Source organism: Vidua chalybeata, chromosome 19 (genome assembly GCF_026979565.1).
Source record: "Vidua chalybeata isolate OUT-0048 chromosome 19, bVidCha1 merged haplotype, whole genome shotgun sequence".
NCBI classification, from domain to species: Eukaryota; Metazoa; Chordata; class Aves; order Passeriformes; family Viduidae; genus Vidua; species Vidua chalybeata.
The window spans coordinates 10,082,408-10,096,322 of NC_071548.1; the positions used below are offsets into that span (position 1 = coordinate 10,082,408).

The 13,915-nt window shown below is 42.7% G+C and overlaps 3 protein-coding genes across 3 annotated transcripts in view; 2 read left to right on the forward strand and 1 right to left on the reverse strand.

Moving 5' to 3' along the window:
- Positions 1 to 1,873: 1,873 nt before the first annotated feature.
- Positions 1,874 to 7,462, forward strand: POLG2 (DNA polymerase gamma 2, accessory subunit). The gene is made up of 8 exons (XM_053960482.1): positions 1,874 to 2,391; positions 2,786 to 2,933; positions 3,072 to 3,177; positions 3,548 to 3,721; positions 4,708 to 4,848; positions 5,680 to 5,760; positions 6,347 to 6,447; positions 7,261 to 7,462. Exons 1-8 carry the CDS (start codon positions 1,890 to 1,892, stop codon positions 7,424 to 7,426), a joined length of 1,419 nt encoding a protein of 472 aa, XP_053816457.1. The 5' UTR covers positions 1,874 to 1,889; the 3' UTR covers positions 7,427 to 7,462.
- PECAM1 (platelet and endothelial cell adhesion molecule 1) overlaps positions 7,312 to 13,915 on the forward strand; it is a 45,073-nt gene continuing 38,469 nt past the window's right edge. The window contains exons 1-2 of the mRNA XM_053960472.1: positions 7,312 to 7,398; positions 9,519 to 9,606. Of these exons, the coding sequence (XP_053816447.1) occupies positions 9,591 to 9,606 (16 nt within the window). The 5' untranslated portion in view covers positions 7,312 to 7,398; positions 9,519 to 9,590. The remainder of the gene's footprint in view (positions 7,399 to 9,518; positions 9,607 to 13,915) is intronic.
- Positions 9,138 to 13,203, reverse strand: MILR1 (mast cell immunoglobulin like receptor 1). Its single transcript, XM_053960483.1, has 7 exons — positions 13,170 to 13,203; positions 13,033 to 13,077; positions 11,916 to 12,203; positions 11,383 to 11,667; positions 10,766 to 10,879; positions 10,244 to 10,339; positions 9,138 to 9,360 (listed from the first exon to the last, which is right to left on the reverse strand). The coding sequence occupies exons 1-7, from the start codon at positions 13,201 to 13,203 to the stop codon at positions 9,278 to 9,280; spliced, it is 945 nt and encodes a 314-aa protein (XP_053816458.1). The 3' UTR covers positions 9,138 to 9,277.

Here is a 13,915-nt window from a genome sequence, read left to right on the forward strand (position 1 = left end):
GTTTTGAACCTGAGTGAACTTTGTTTTGCACTTAGGATCTTTTTGCTTAGTCTGTGCTCAGTTCTTGATTACTTGTCCTTGTTTCCATCTGAGGCTCAGCTTGTGATGTTCTCTAATGCAGCCTGATCTACCTCTTCTACTTCCTCCTTTTCTGTAAGGTTCTATCATCTTTTACTCCTGCTTTGAGAACTCCAGCTGGAGGCTTGGAACTGCCCCACTGCAGTCTAAAACTTGCAGGTGGCAATGTATTTTGGTTTGGGGTTTTTTGGTTCGGGGGGAGTAGGGGGTGGGGTTTTTTCCTCACTTGTTTTGGAGCAGTGCTCAGTGTCACCAGGGGTGAAAAACAAGGAAGTAGATTATTTATCTGAACTATGACTTGACAACTAAGTTTCTAGGTTAGTGGCCTGAAACAAAATGCATTGAAAAGCCGGTTTTGTAAAGGTGGGGGTTTTTTTTAAGTATTTATACCTTGTGAATTAAAATTGAGAGATGAGAGTCTTTAACAATGATGCAAAACCTAAACTGCAGAAAGAGGTTTTCTCCGTGTATTTTATACTCTTTCCAAAAGACCCTTTGTGTGGGGCAGTGTTTACTGATGGGGAAAACGTAACATTTGCACATAAAACAGTGAAAAGAAACGAGCTCTACGCAGCTTTTACATTACTGCCAGTGCTACTCTGGCAGAATGGAGTCCATGGCAAATCTGCCTTCGAGCTAAACTTGCCTGCAGTTCTTGTTCAGGCGGGAGTAGCAGCCTGCCGCTGACCCAGTGCCCTACTAAATCGGCTGTCAGCGCCGGGCCCGGGGGAGGGGGCTGCGCCGCCCGAACCGGCGCGGGGATTATCCCAGCGCGAGCCTTTCCTGCCCGCGGCTCGCGGAATGGCTCCTGCCTCAGCCCCGCCTCCTGCCCCGCCGCCTGCTCGTGCTGCAGCGAGTATGGAAATTTCCACTGCGCTGCCTGCGCCGCCAGCGCCGGGCCGAGCGGCCGCGGGGAGCCGGGGGCCGCGCCCGCGCGCTTGGCAGCGGCCCCGCGGTGCCGCCTCCGCCTGAGCTCGGCCTGCGCTCGGCCCGCTGCCTTTATGTGCATCGGACGGTGCTGCCCCCCGCGGTGGGCTCCAGAGGGGCTTTTCCCCAGGAATTCCCCGTGCAGCTGCAGCGTGTTGCGGTGACAGCGAGGGCACGGTCTGCCCCATTGTCCCCCTCCAAGTCCGCAGTGCTGGTGAGCTCTGGACGTCCCTGTCCCACAGGGCAGGCCAGGGGTGACCCCGGCACGTGCGGCCTTGTTGCCGATGTTGGGAGCTCTCTAGACGAGTTCGGTTTATAAAAGAGACATTGTTTATTCTGTGTGGGGCTCAAGGTTGATTCTGCGTATCAAGCACACCACGGGGTAAAAAGTTACATCTTTTTTACAGTACAATGTACGGGAACCCACCTATCTAATGCACATCCTCCGCCTACCCAGTGTATGTTTATTTGTGTGATGTAAGCTTACCCAATACTTGAAACGAGTTCTTTTATTAAGCAACTTCTATTATAGAAGTTACCTGACAGCATTACTTATGTTTACAAAAAGCGAGCAAATTCAGCTCCGAGACGTCAATTCTTTTAGCAGAAGTTATCTGACTGCATCATTACGGTTACAAAAGGTGAGAAGATTCAGCCTGGGGACAGAAAATTCACCTCAGAGGGTCCCTGACCTTCGGCCCGCGGTCGCGGCGAGGCCGCGGTGGTGCCACTGCGCATGCGCGACCGCCATGCTGCCCCTCCCCCTGCTTACCGCGCGGCGCACTGCGCGTGCGCAATGGCTGCCACGACCTCCCCCCCCCCCCCCCCCCATACACACACACTCCCCCCCTCCCCTTGCAGCCCCGCCGTGAGGGAGCGGCAAGATGGCGCTGGGCTCCCGCCAAGGCTGCCGCTGGTGCGGCCGCGCCGCCCTGGGACAGCCGAGGCGGCGGCGAGAGCCGGAGCCGGCCGGATGCTCGGCGCGGCTGTACTCGGAGAGCGGTGGTGCTGCCGAGGCGGCGGGCGGGGCGGAGCTGCTGGAGGTGTGCTGGCGGCGGCTCTTCCTACGGGGCGGCGCGGGGCCGCTGCCGTGGAGCGCCTACCTGAGCGGCCGCCACCCCGGCTTCGGGCCGCTGGGCGCCGCGCTGCGCACCAACCTGGCGGCGCAGTGGTGGGACTCGGCGCTGCCCGTGCGGGAGCAGGTGTTCCCCGTGGACGCCCCGCTCCACGGCCCGCCCGGCGCTCTGCGGGACGCGCAGGGGCTGCGGCTGCTGCACCCGGAGGCGCTGCGCGAAGTCCTCCAGGGCTGTGGGCAGAACCCTGGCGGCCCGGCCCTGGAAGAAGTACTGGGGGCCGCGGGGCTGCTACGGGAGAGCCTCCTGCCCGGTAGGTCCCGGGCGGCTCCGCTCAGCCTGCACTCTGCGCACGAGCTTCTTGCTGGGAGCGAAGCAACTGCATTTAAGAGATTTTTCCAGCTGCGTTGGTGCGGTGGGAATGTTCCTTCTGTAGGCTGTGAATATGTGTGCTTTTCAAGGACCTGACCAGCACAGGTGGACAGCGAATATGCTCCCTGTAATTCGGGGAAAAGCGCATTAAAATCAACGTTCCCAGAGGAACCACCCTCCTGAGCCCATGTCTGCAAAGCATCAATGCTAGTAAAGATAGTGGGACTGCGTGTACAAACAACACGTGTATAATATGTGCTTCATTTGTTCTTGGTAGAGTTAAAACATCAGAAACTTTCCTATGGCCGCTAAAAACAGGGCTTTGTGTTTTGTAGGTGTTCTGGCGCAATATGTCAGCTGCTTAGAGCTGGTGAACAAAAGACTGCCCTGTGGCCTTGCTCAAATTGGAGTGTGCTTTCATTCTGTTCCAGAAAGTGAACATTCTGTTTCAGGAAATGAACAACACAACAAAAACCTTACAAGGTAGAGTAATAGAGGAGTTAATCCCTTATCATACCTAAACCAACCGTTTCACTTTTGGATTATTTTTGAATGCTGTTTCTTGCTTTTCCCCTGTTATTTCCCAAGGTGTTAACTTGCTGCCCTTGCTGTTGTTTAAAGAATAGGCGAGAGGACCACGTCTCTGCTTGCCTGGTTTAGTTCTCCCAGAACTGCAGGACAGTGGCTCGATTACTGGCTGCGCCAGAGGCTCCAGTGGTGGAGAAAGGTAACAGCAGCATATCCATGGGGAATCTTGGCCTGCTCCTTTATGTCTCTGGGAGAATAGTCACCCTGGTTGGTTTTATGGCCTTACACTGCTGGCCTGTTCTAGGTGCATTTCTCGTGGAAATTGAGAAGCTACTGAAGTTGATGACAAACCTGCTAACTAGTTTACAACGTGACTTGCAGAAAGGCAAATGCTTTGTGTTTGTCAGTGATACGAGATGAAAATGCCATAAAACAACCAAGAGATTTGGCTTTAACTTATAAAAACCTTTTGCTGAAAATCAGAGACTTCAGTTTGCATTGCAGACTTGTTTTTTGTAGTTACTATGGGATTTGCAGTAGTGATCACCTCTTGTACCTCTTATTTTCAGTTTGCTGTAGGCCCATCTAACTTCAGCAGCAGTGACTTTCAGGATGAAGAAGGCAGAAGAGGATTTAAGTTACATTATAGCTTTCCTTGGGGCATAGAAACAATAGAAACGCTGAAGAACCTTGGTGATACTGAACTGCTACAGCTGTATCCAGGAGAGAGATCTAAATTACTTGTAAGCTTTACTTTTTAAATATCTTTCCTGATAAAGATGGTCATGTGTGAGAGAAATGCATTCTTTGCTGATCCAGTTGCTTAGAGTGTGGCTGGCTTTTTATTAATTTGCTGCAAGAATAGTACAATTGATATTCTGCAGTCCGACCTTCATTTTCAAAGCTGATAAAATAGTGTTTGGTACTTTTTTTTTTTTGCAAGGAATTCTTCAAAATTAGAAATGAGCCCTATTGACAAGACAGCTGTTGTCAGTGGCATAGCTTTTACCTGTGTCTGTGAGTGCATGGAAACACAAACTCAGACTGTGTTTTGCACTGTTCAGTTTGCACCAAAAAGACCCTGTAAATGTGAGGGGTTTTCTTTCTTGCTGTAGCTTGTTCAATTTCACATACGTAGAAGTTTTTGTAGATTACTGGGTTATAAAAATGGCTTTATAGAAAAAGCAGGGATGGACCAGAGGAAAACCTCTCCACTGAATATGTTGAAGAGGGACAAACCTAATAAATGGCAATGTTTGGAGTTAGGCTGAACAGATAAAACCAGAGTAACTTTGTATTTGTAACTAGTAGATTGCAACCTTCTCCTTCTCATGACAGTCCTGTATTTCCTGCTTTTGCAGTTTATTTCTACAAAACTGGATTACATAGGGATTTCTCAGAATGTGGGGACTCATGCTCACTTGGAAGTAATCTACAAACCTCCAAAAGAAAATGCAGAGTTTCAAGTGTATTTGCCATAGATTTAAATTTATGATCAAAGTGGCAGAGCAAGAAATGAATTCCATCCTGCCCTGACCTGCTTTCCCCACTGTTACAGCCTTACCTGGTTACAGATACATTAAGATTGCTGGTAATGTTTTAAATAAATGTCTGTATTTTAAATGAAATAAGAGTGCTTGAGCTCAATGCCTCATTATATGTTTGAAGCAAGCAAAAATATTTTGGGGACAATCTTTGATGTTTTCCTACATGGATTTTTTCTCTTCAGGGCCGAGATGGAAGGAAGAATGTCATCCCTCATGTTCTGTCTGTGAACGGGAATCTGGACCGAGGAGTGTTAGCGTATCTCTTTGATTCTCTACAGGTAGTTGAGAATCCATTAACAGCAAAGAAAAATTCTCAGAGAAAGGTAACTTCATGTAGAAAATGTCAGAAAATAAGTACAACCCCCCCAGACAATGTGGTAAATTCAAGCATGGCAATGTCTCCTTTTCCCACGTGGCCATCCTGTTCCCTTCCCAATGAGTGCAGACTCAACCCTCTCACTGGGAGCACCAGGCTGGCCCAGTGGCACAGCCCCTGTGGTCCCTATCACCCACATAAGCAATTTTTCTCATTCTGAGGTCCCCTTTTCCTGTTTTACCCTTCTCTCTGGTCAGTAGGTAGGATCTTGCCATGCAAGTGATGGAGTTAAGAGAAATTAGAATGTAGCTGCAGTGTGTGGGAAAGAGCAATTTGTCTTTTCCAGCAGCATTTGAAAGTGGCTGAGAAGAGTAGAGAAAGTGGGTCACAGGTGGTAATGGGACATCTCCCCAAGGACCACCATTCTCCCCACTTTTACCCTGTTTTCTGGAGTTTGAGTGCTGGCTGTCAGTGCCTGACAGTTACTGAGGCAGTTGTTTGGGCTTTAAGAACAGGCAGTAGACTGGATGGGAGCTGCCTGCTGGGTTGTCTCATCACCCTGGCTCCATTCAAGGTGGTGGAACTCTGCTAACAAATCTTCATCTATTTTCTGGAGCTCAGCCAAAATAGAGTAATTTCTGCCATGTGAATGTAGCTGGGCTGTGTGCTCATTACATAAAATACAGCTTGCTTCTAATTCAAGATTTTGTGCTGTAAGAAAACTTTTGTATATTTAGAACCTTAATTTAATTTTTTTAAAAATTGCTATTTCCTAGTTCTGTTTATAATTGCATGATAAGTACATTTAGTAATCTGATGGTTTTTGTAAATTTATTAGGTACTTAAGCTTCATCCTTGCTTGGCACCCCTTAAAGTGGCCTTGGATGTAGGAAAAGGTCCAACAACAGAGCTGAGGCAGGTATGTTGTAAGAGAGTATTTCAGTCTTGAGCATTGACTCTCCATGTAATGTGTTACAATTCAGACACTGTTTATGTTGAGGAAAATCATGCTGCTGCTTTGACTCCTGGAGATTCCTGGTTGTGCAGAGTTCATGGTGCTCCTCCTCAGCAGCTTGTGGGTCACAGCCAAAGGAATTCACTGCAGGCAGCTCCTTATGTGAACACAACAGCTTTTGCTACAGTAGAGCTGATGCTTGTCCCATGCAAAATTAAGGAAAATTAATTACACCATCCCTCTCAGCTTCTTAATATTTCAGAATTATCTTAATGCATGAATCACACGTTCAGAAGGATTTTTTCTATGTTTTTATTTAAGTCAGTCATGAAGTCCCTGTGGAAGGGAGGAAACTTACACTGGCATGTTTTTAAACAGAAGTGGAGACAGAACTGCCAGGCTGCTTTCTGATCTGAGATTATTTCAGCCAGCAAATAAACACCAGCTAGGAATGTTAATACCACACTTGTTAAGAGTTTTAATGGTTTCTTTGTATAGAGTCTCAACCCTCAAAGTCTGTATTTTAACTTTTGTTTTTAAATGAACACAGGTTTGTCAAGGATTGTTCAATGAACTGACAGAAAATGGAATTTCTGTATGGCCGGGTTATCTGGAAACTGTGCATGTGTCTCTGGAACATCTTTATACAAAGTAAGGAGAAACAGTCTTTTGTAAATTAAACTGTGAAGGTCAAAGATGACTTTCTGTGGACTGCTGGAAATACTCCTTTTTTCAGTAGGAAGTCATTGAGTGCAGTTACTGACTGAAGGTGTGGATCCCAAGCTACAGACTTGGATTCAAGTAGTGTTATTATGAAAAGCATATACCAGCTCATTTTTAAAAACTCTCATGTAACAAACAAATTTCTTCAGATGAATTATAAACTTGCAGAACTGTTTTTTTGCATCTAGTGTGGTTCTTTGTTTCATTCTTAAGCGCTCTTTCAAACAACTCACTGTGCCTAGTCTTGAACTTCACACAGTTCCTCCAGGTCTGGAACCACTGCCATTAGTGATGTGATGGAACTGTTTGTGGATATAAAAACAGCTCTTCTATTTGGGGGCTTCGTTATGATTTGTTGATCAGGAGTGGATTGGGGCATATGGCTCCTCATGTCAAAGCATCTTGATCATAGTGATGAGTGTTTTTTTCTGAGAGAAAATAAATGCAATTTCTTGTTCATGTGCAGTAAAATGAAGTCAGAAAGATAAATTCTTCTTGTAGAAAAATACTCTTTTAATAGGTTACTAAATAACATTCTTTTTATATACTAAAATAGCTAAGTAATTTGAAGAAATGTAATCAGGAAAGCAAAGAATGGCAACAAGAAAACTGGAGGTGTCACACTGGACTTAGTGCAATATAGCAAATCTAAATATATACAGTTTATGGTCATTTGTGTTTAAATTATCTGATTTTTTCCATGCACCAAAAGCAGTAACAGGTGGCTTCTTCTCTCTGCAGGTATGATGAGATGAGTATTCCCTTCACGGTCTTGATAAGTGATGGCACTCTAGAGAATGGAGTGGTCCAGCTGAGAAGCAGAGACACCACCATGAAGGAAATGATGCACATTTCCAGGCTGAAGGACTTTTTAACTAAGTATGTTACATCAGCCAAAAATGTGTAAACTTAAACTTGTTGAATAAAAGGATTTTTTTTTAGACATCTTTGCCTGAGCTGGTTTCAGCATTGTCATGGACTGAATGGTTTCTCTGCAAACAGTTCTGCTAAAACGTTGTAGTGCATCTGTTTTCTGTCAAATCTGGGTCTTCCAGGTTACCTTGGAAAAAGCGAAGAGAAAAACTTGTCCCTTATTAGCATATTCTTTTTTCATGTCTTTGGTTTTAATATCATATTGAAAGTGCTCCATTCTAAGCTAAAAATTCAGCTTTCCTCTGTATTGCTGACACAATATGATCTCTGCTGGAAAATGGTATTTTCTAGAAAAGATTTCCAAATCTTAAATATTTTAATAACATCAGTATCTTTGTACTGTTTGTAGGAATGTATTTTAGTCACATGGCTTCAGTTCTTAAACATGTAAGCTACTTCATCTTACACTTGATAAACATTAAAAAAATCAGAAATATGTTACCAAGAGTGACAGAGGATCAGATTTAAATATGTTTTTAAACCAGTATTTTTTGTGGACAAAGTATCTGTGTGTACAAAATGGTGGAAAAAGACTAATGTGTGATCATATTTTTCCTGTACCTAAGCACAGTGGTTAAAATCAGATACAAGAGTTTGATACAGAACTGCATGATTCTGATCTTGTCTAGATTTCCAGTGCCTGTACAGCTTGTTAGTCCCTGTTTAAAGTGCAGCAAGGCCCATGACCTCTGATAGTTATCAGTGTCATGAAACACAAGAACTTGTATTAAAATCTTCTACTAACATGGTGCTCACTTAACTATAAATGAGTTATTTGTAACAGCAATAATAATTGCAGGATAGAGTATGTATGCTAGATATAATCAATGTTAGCATAATGTGACTTACTGAACTCATGGAATTCTAAATAAGCTGGCTATGGAATGGTATTAAAACAACCCAGCAACATCTTAGAAACAGCCAGTTGCAGGATACAGAATTTATTTTGAAGTCATCTGTCCCAAAATTAATTTTAGCAACCTCTCCCTACTCTGAGAGCTGAAGTACTGTTGAACTGAGAAATTGCCATCCTTGCAGGTACATAGAGGCCAAATACAGATCCTCTAGTGCCTAAGAGGGATGTTTTTTTTCTTTTTTCATTACACTAGACAAAAGCCTTTTGATTATCTTATGTCTGCAAACAATCCAGTTTCTACTTTAGCAAAATTGTTAAATGGTGAGGAACTTAAATCTGTGTGAAAACTTTACATGTAACTCTAAGTTTTATCTGTTTGCTTTTTCTCATAAGTTGAAATCCTTAGATATTATGGTTCAGAGATTTTGCTTCGAAAGTGAGCTACACTGTCTGTCTATAAACTGATTATGCCAGGAAATTGGTATCTAAATATAATCTCTTTGTATGCAGCTTGCTGGAACTTAGCACATTTGAGGGATGAAAAATTCTTTAGAAGTATTTGATTAAGTTAATCAGGAAAAATTATAATCATACCTGGTACTCAGTCTCTGATGAGGACCTTTGAATAGACTGTAGAACATGCCCTCGTCCCTGCTAAAAGCCAGAATAACATAATTCATAATTGCTTTCTTGGTACAGATGCACAGAAGAAGAATTAACATTACATCAGCAGTGTGGTTGCTAATAACATCTGAGTGGTTTCATAGAGAGGCTCTTGAATTTGCCATAGGATGGTTTGTTGGGGTTTTTCTTCCTTCTTTCCCTCTCCTTCCTCAAAACAGTTTTAATGCTATTTTAGTTTTTCCATAGTAACTAAACAATTTCATAAGCAATTTCAAGTATTTAAGCCCTGCCTCCACCCAGCAAAGTTCCCTCAAAACATATTTGTGTGCATCAGATATTCCAATATTATAGCTTGAGGTTTTCACCTTTTTCCTCTTCTCTTCTAATAATGGAGAAGTTGATGTATTCTTCTTCTGGTCTAAGAGGCTCTGGATTAAAGATGATGAACAACAGTTAACTCAGTTACAGACAACTTGAATCAGGCTTTTTTTTTGTAATTTTGAAACAAAGCAGTGAGATTCCATATTGAATATAAATCATGGAGTATCCATGGGCCTTATCAGAACTCTTCTCACTGTCCTTGCAGACTGAGACCTGGCACAAGCAGCTGCACAGCACTGAGCTGAGCCAGCAGGGCAGTGAGAGCTCTATCTACTGCATGAACAGGAAGCCAGGTTTGTTTGGAGACAGTTACTCCATCTGGATATTTAGAAATTGGAAACAATGCCTTTGCTATTGGTTTGTTTGGCGGGGGGGTTTCTTATTCCCCTTGAAAAGAGGCATTCACATTCAAGGCAAATATAGAAATGTGCCAGTTCAGAGCATTGTGGCTGTCAGGTCTTCTTTATTGTGTGTTTTCTGCAATTCAAGTACTAAAATGTCTTAACATAGGTCAGTTTCTTTGTTGTCACTTCATAATTTCAGTTAAGTAATTCAAGTACTAAAATGTCTTAACATAGATCAGTTGCTTTGTTGTCACTTCATAATTTCAGTTTTAATCTTGCCAAACTTAAGAAGGATAGAATAAATAACTAAAGTACTGAACAATTTTGAAGAGAATGCAGGAGCTATGCAAGTTTTATTTTGCTACAGCTTCATATAGCTTACTGTTGTCTGTTAGGCCATTACACCCTTTTTTATTAAAACCTCAGTTCATTTAACCAGCTGCAGTTTTGGCTGCATGGCTGTCAGATGATGCCAGATATGGATTCTGAGGGATTTCAAATATTGCCTCTGCCAGGAGGGTCAGTAGGTGTCCCCTTCCAGTACCTGAAGAAACCTGCCTGACTGCAGGGGGTGACAGGAACTTACCAATCTCTGAGTATATGACTTCATTTTCAGTATATGACTCCTCTGCATTCACTGTTGAAGTAAGGCCAATTGAGGGCCTGGTAGACTTAAATTTTTCTGCAATTTGTAAAAGAAAAACATGTGTGTGTGTATTTATATATAGGTATATATAAAAATATTTCTTAGGAATAAATGTTAGTTTCAATGTATTTTTTAATATTTGGCGATCTCAGGTAATGTAATTTTCACAATCAAAATTCTTCTTTAACCAAGGGCATTTTAATAATTTCCCTTTCCAGTGTTTTTGTGCATTACATTAGTTGTTGCTTTGCCTCCCCGACCCCAGATCTTTCATCTAAAACACAACTCAGAGATTTTGCCTTGTCAAAGTCTTGTTAAGCTGCTGGTGCTGCTTCAGAGGAGATTTAGCAACACGATAAAATACAAGGAACTACTCTACTGAAAACGTGATGTTTACACACTGAAATATATTGACAATATAAATGACCTTTGGAATAAGAAACAGACATTCAAAGAACTTACTTGATTTATACAAAGGAATTACGAAAAATGGAATTGCCAGAGCAAGTCCTATTATAAATAGTAGCAGGATCAGCCCAAGAGCAATTACCAGAGGCTGAGAATGACTTCTCTCTTCTGCCAAAAACAAGAAAAAAAAAGATGTTTATGCAATGAAGTGTTGTTTCATATTTTAAGTATTTTCTGTAAATTGAAATAAAGACTTTACATTTCTTTCAGCTTTTAGATTAACTGGTGTTCATGTAACTGCTCATGAGTCCCAAGGGCTCTGTGCCCCAGCAGAAGGAAGGCAGCTTGCTGGTGCTAGTTAAGCTCTTTCATGGGACCAGAGAGAAAAATGAAACCAGACTCTCTGCAAGGTGGACCAGGGGTCTCTTGTAAAAGTGAATCTTTTACAGACATCCTCCATGGTCACTTCAACTTCTACTGCAATCTAGGATGTATGGAATTCTATGGTTTTGCATTAATTTTAAAACCTTGATTTTTTTAATTTAAGAAATTGTATTTTGAACATCACATTGCAGGATCAAATATCTGGCTAAAAGCTTGCACAGTTACAACATTCTGAATTTTGTGTGATCCCACATTTGTCAACAGTAGTAACCTCTTTTCATTCATACCTGCTAATGTAAAGTTGAAACCGTTGCTGTATTTTGTATTATTGGGAAAACTGTTATTAGCTTTGCATTTATAGGTTCCAAAGTCACTAAGGGAATTGATAAATAGAAAAATCACAGCTGCTTCCCTCTTCTGCATCATCTTTTGGGGAGAAATGTTTTGTGTTCCTTTGAAGAATAGATAGGTGATAGGAAGGGATCCGTTCTCCGAGAAACAGGACAGGGTCACATTCTGGCCTTTCTTTGCCTGAGAGGTTGGTGAGCTCAGCACTGGTTTGGAAATTGGCTCTGCAGAAAGAAAACTGAAAAGTCTGAATCACAGAGTACAGGACAAGCTCCCAGCAAGACTAGGAGAGAAGTGACAACACTGGCAAAATAGCTGGGCATGGAGGATGGAGGGGTTGTGAGCACAGCCATGAGGCACTGCCAGCTCCTGAGGTAAGAACAGCAGTAAGGTTCAGCTCCTCAGTCGAGAAAAGAGATGGCTGTGTGCCCCTGCAATAGCCAGTGCTGGGAAGGTGTACAGCAAGACGTACCTAAGAGGGTGAAGGTGAGGCTGTTGCTGTATTTTCCACCACTGGAGTTGTTATACTCAGCTTTGCACTTGTATTCCCCAACATCGCTGGCAGAGCTGATGGTCAGGGTGAACAGTGCAGGGCTCAAGTCTGACCTGTTCAAAGCAGATACCTGCTGGTTGTGCTTGAACAGTGCATATCTAACAGGTGGAGATGCAGGCTCAGAGAGGCAGGAGAGGGTCACATTCTGCTTCATCACCACATTCAAAGTCCCCTGAACCAGTACAAGCTTGGGATTGGTCACCATCTCTGGAAAGAAAAAACTTCCAAGTGAGTTGACTGCACCTATGACCCAAGAAAGCCCCATATTTTTCCCAAAATATATTGATAACCAAACTATGCTTATTTGTGTTGAAATGGGCCATTATACTTTTTCCATCTCTGATAGCAGGCAACTCAGTTACTTTTCAAAACCAGAATGCAGCTTCACGCATGATGAAAAGTGCCTATATTCGTGCAAGAGGCACAGCCACACAAAGTCCACAGATGTGTTCAGATGAACCAACAACAACAATTTTGAACTACAGCAGGAATTAAAAGAATAGAAGTATAAAAGATTAAATCAAATATTGTGGAGTATTAATTGTAGGAGAAAGTAACCTTATATATTAGTTGAGAGGTAACATGTGAACCTGAAAGCAAAAGCAGTATTTTGTTTGTGGCTGTCTATTAAAAGACAGAACTAACTTTGTGTAAGTAGATTGAACATATGAATAGCAGCAGTAAGTGCTTTGATGATCTCTCAAATTTGTTTCCTTTCATGATCTTATACAAATGAATTTGCAATAATAAACTGTCTTTCCATAGAAAATGGTACTGAACTAGTCATGACTAAAATAAATTACAACATTTCCATGGGGGAAAAAAATGTTTAAACAAGTTAAAGCAATTTTGACTTTACATACAGGTCAGCAAAGAGATAGTTAACTTTGTATAGAAACTTTTAAACTGACTCACTGAACAGAGAGGCAAAAGATTTAATTTGGCACAAAACTTTTGGACATTTTTAAATTCCTCCCCCATTTTTTTGGCTAACAGTCAATCTGAGCACATACCTCAAAATCAAGAAAGAACCTACCTTTGCCATTTGCAGTAGTTTTCTGTATCTGCTGAGACATTTGAACTAAGAGAAGAAAAAGAAAAGCTTTCAGACATGAAACAATGGTTCTGCTTTAGAAAGATTTGTAATATGAAAGAAACATGTCCTTAGCTTACGGTAGGAAAACAGCAGAATTGCAAGAAAAAGCATTTTCTGGATGCCGGGCAAGAGAGCTGGTGGAGTTACATGACAAGAGATCTTTCTTCTGAAGGAGATGGAGGAGTGGCTCTAGAACTTGAGGAAGTTCTAAATATGGAAACTGTGCCGATCAGTGCTGATCTTTATTTGTGTTTCTGTGGAGAATTTTGTCATATTTCACATACATTTATCCTATGGCAGGCAGAGGAGTAGGCAGAGAGAGAGGGGAGCAATGGGGTGGGAAGCAGCAGTTGGACACAGGTAGATGCTATGTCCAGCTGTCCTGAGATGTGGCTGATGTGAGCAGCAGTTTGGGACACAGGTGGATGCTCTGAGCAGCAGTTTGGGACACAGGTGGATGTTGTGAGCAGCTCTCCTGAGATGTGGCTGATGTGAGCAGCAGTTTGGGACACAGGTGGATGTTGTGAGCAGCTCTCCTGAGATGTGGCTGATGTGAGCAGCAGTTTCTCCCGTGAGTTGTGTGGTAGAGCCATCCTGCCCTGCAGTTCAGAACCAGGCAGTCACTGAGGGTGGAAAAGGCCTCTAAGAGCATCGAGTTCAACCATTCCCCCAGCACTGCCAGGTCAACCACTAAACCCTATCCCCAAGTGCCACATCTGTATGTGTTTAAATCCTTCCAGGTGACTCCACCACTTCCCAGGGCAACCTGTGCCAATGTCTAACCTTTTCCATGAAGAAATTTTTCCTACTATCCAATCTAAAC

Coding starts and splice junctions, on each gene's coding strand:
- POLG2 (XM_053960482.1), top strand. CDS start 1,890: ATGGCGCTGGGCTCCCGCCAAGGCTGCCGCTGGTGCGGCCGCGCCGCC. Junction 3,722..4,707: donor GAGAGAGATCTAAATTACTT/GTAAGCTTTACT, acceptor TTTTCTCTTCAG/GGCCGAGATGGAAGGAAGAA. Junction 6,448..7,260: donor CTGGAACATCTTTATACAAA/GTAAGGAGAAAC, acceptor TTCTCTCTGCAG/GTATGATGAGATGAGTATTC.
- MILR1 (XM_053960483.1), bottom strand. CDS start 13,203: ATGCTTTTTCTTGCAATTCTGCTGTTTTCCTACC. Junction 13,078..13,169: donor AATTCTGCTGTTTTCCTACC/GTAAGCTAAGGA, acceptor TTCTTCTCTTAG/TTCAAATGTCTCAGCAGATA. Junction 9,361..10,243: donor AGTCATATACTCAGAGATTG/GTAAGTTCCTGT, acceptor TCTTTAATCCAG/AGCCTCTTAGACCAGAAGAA.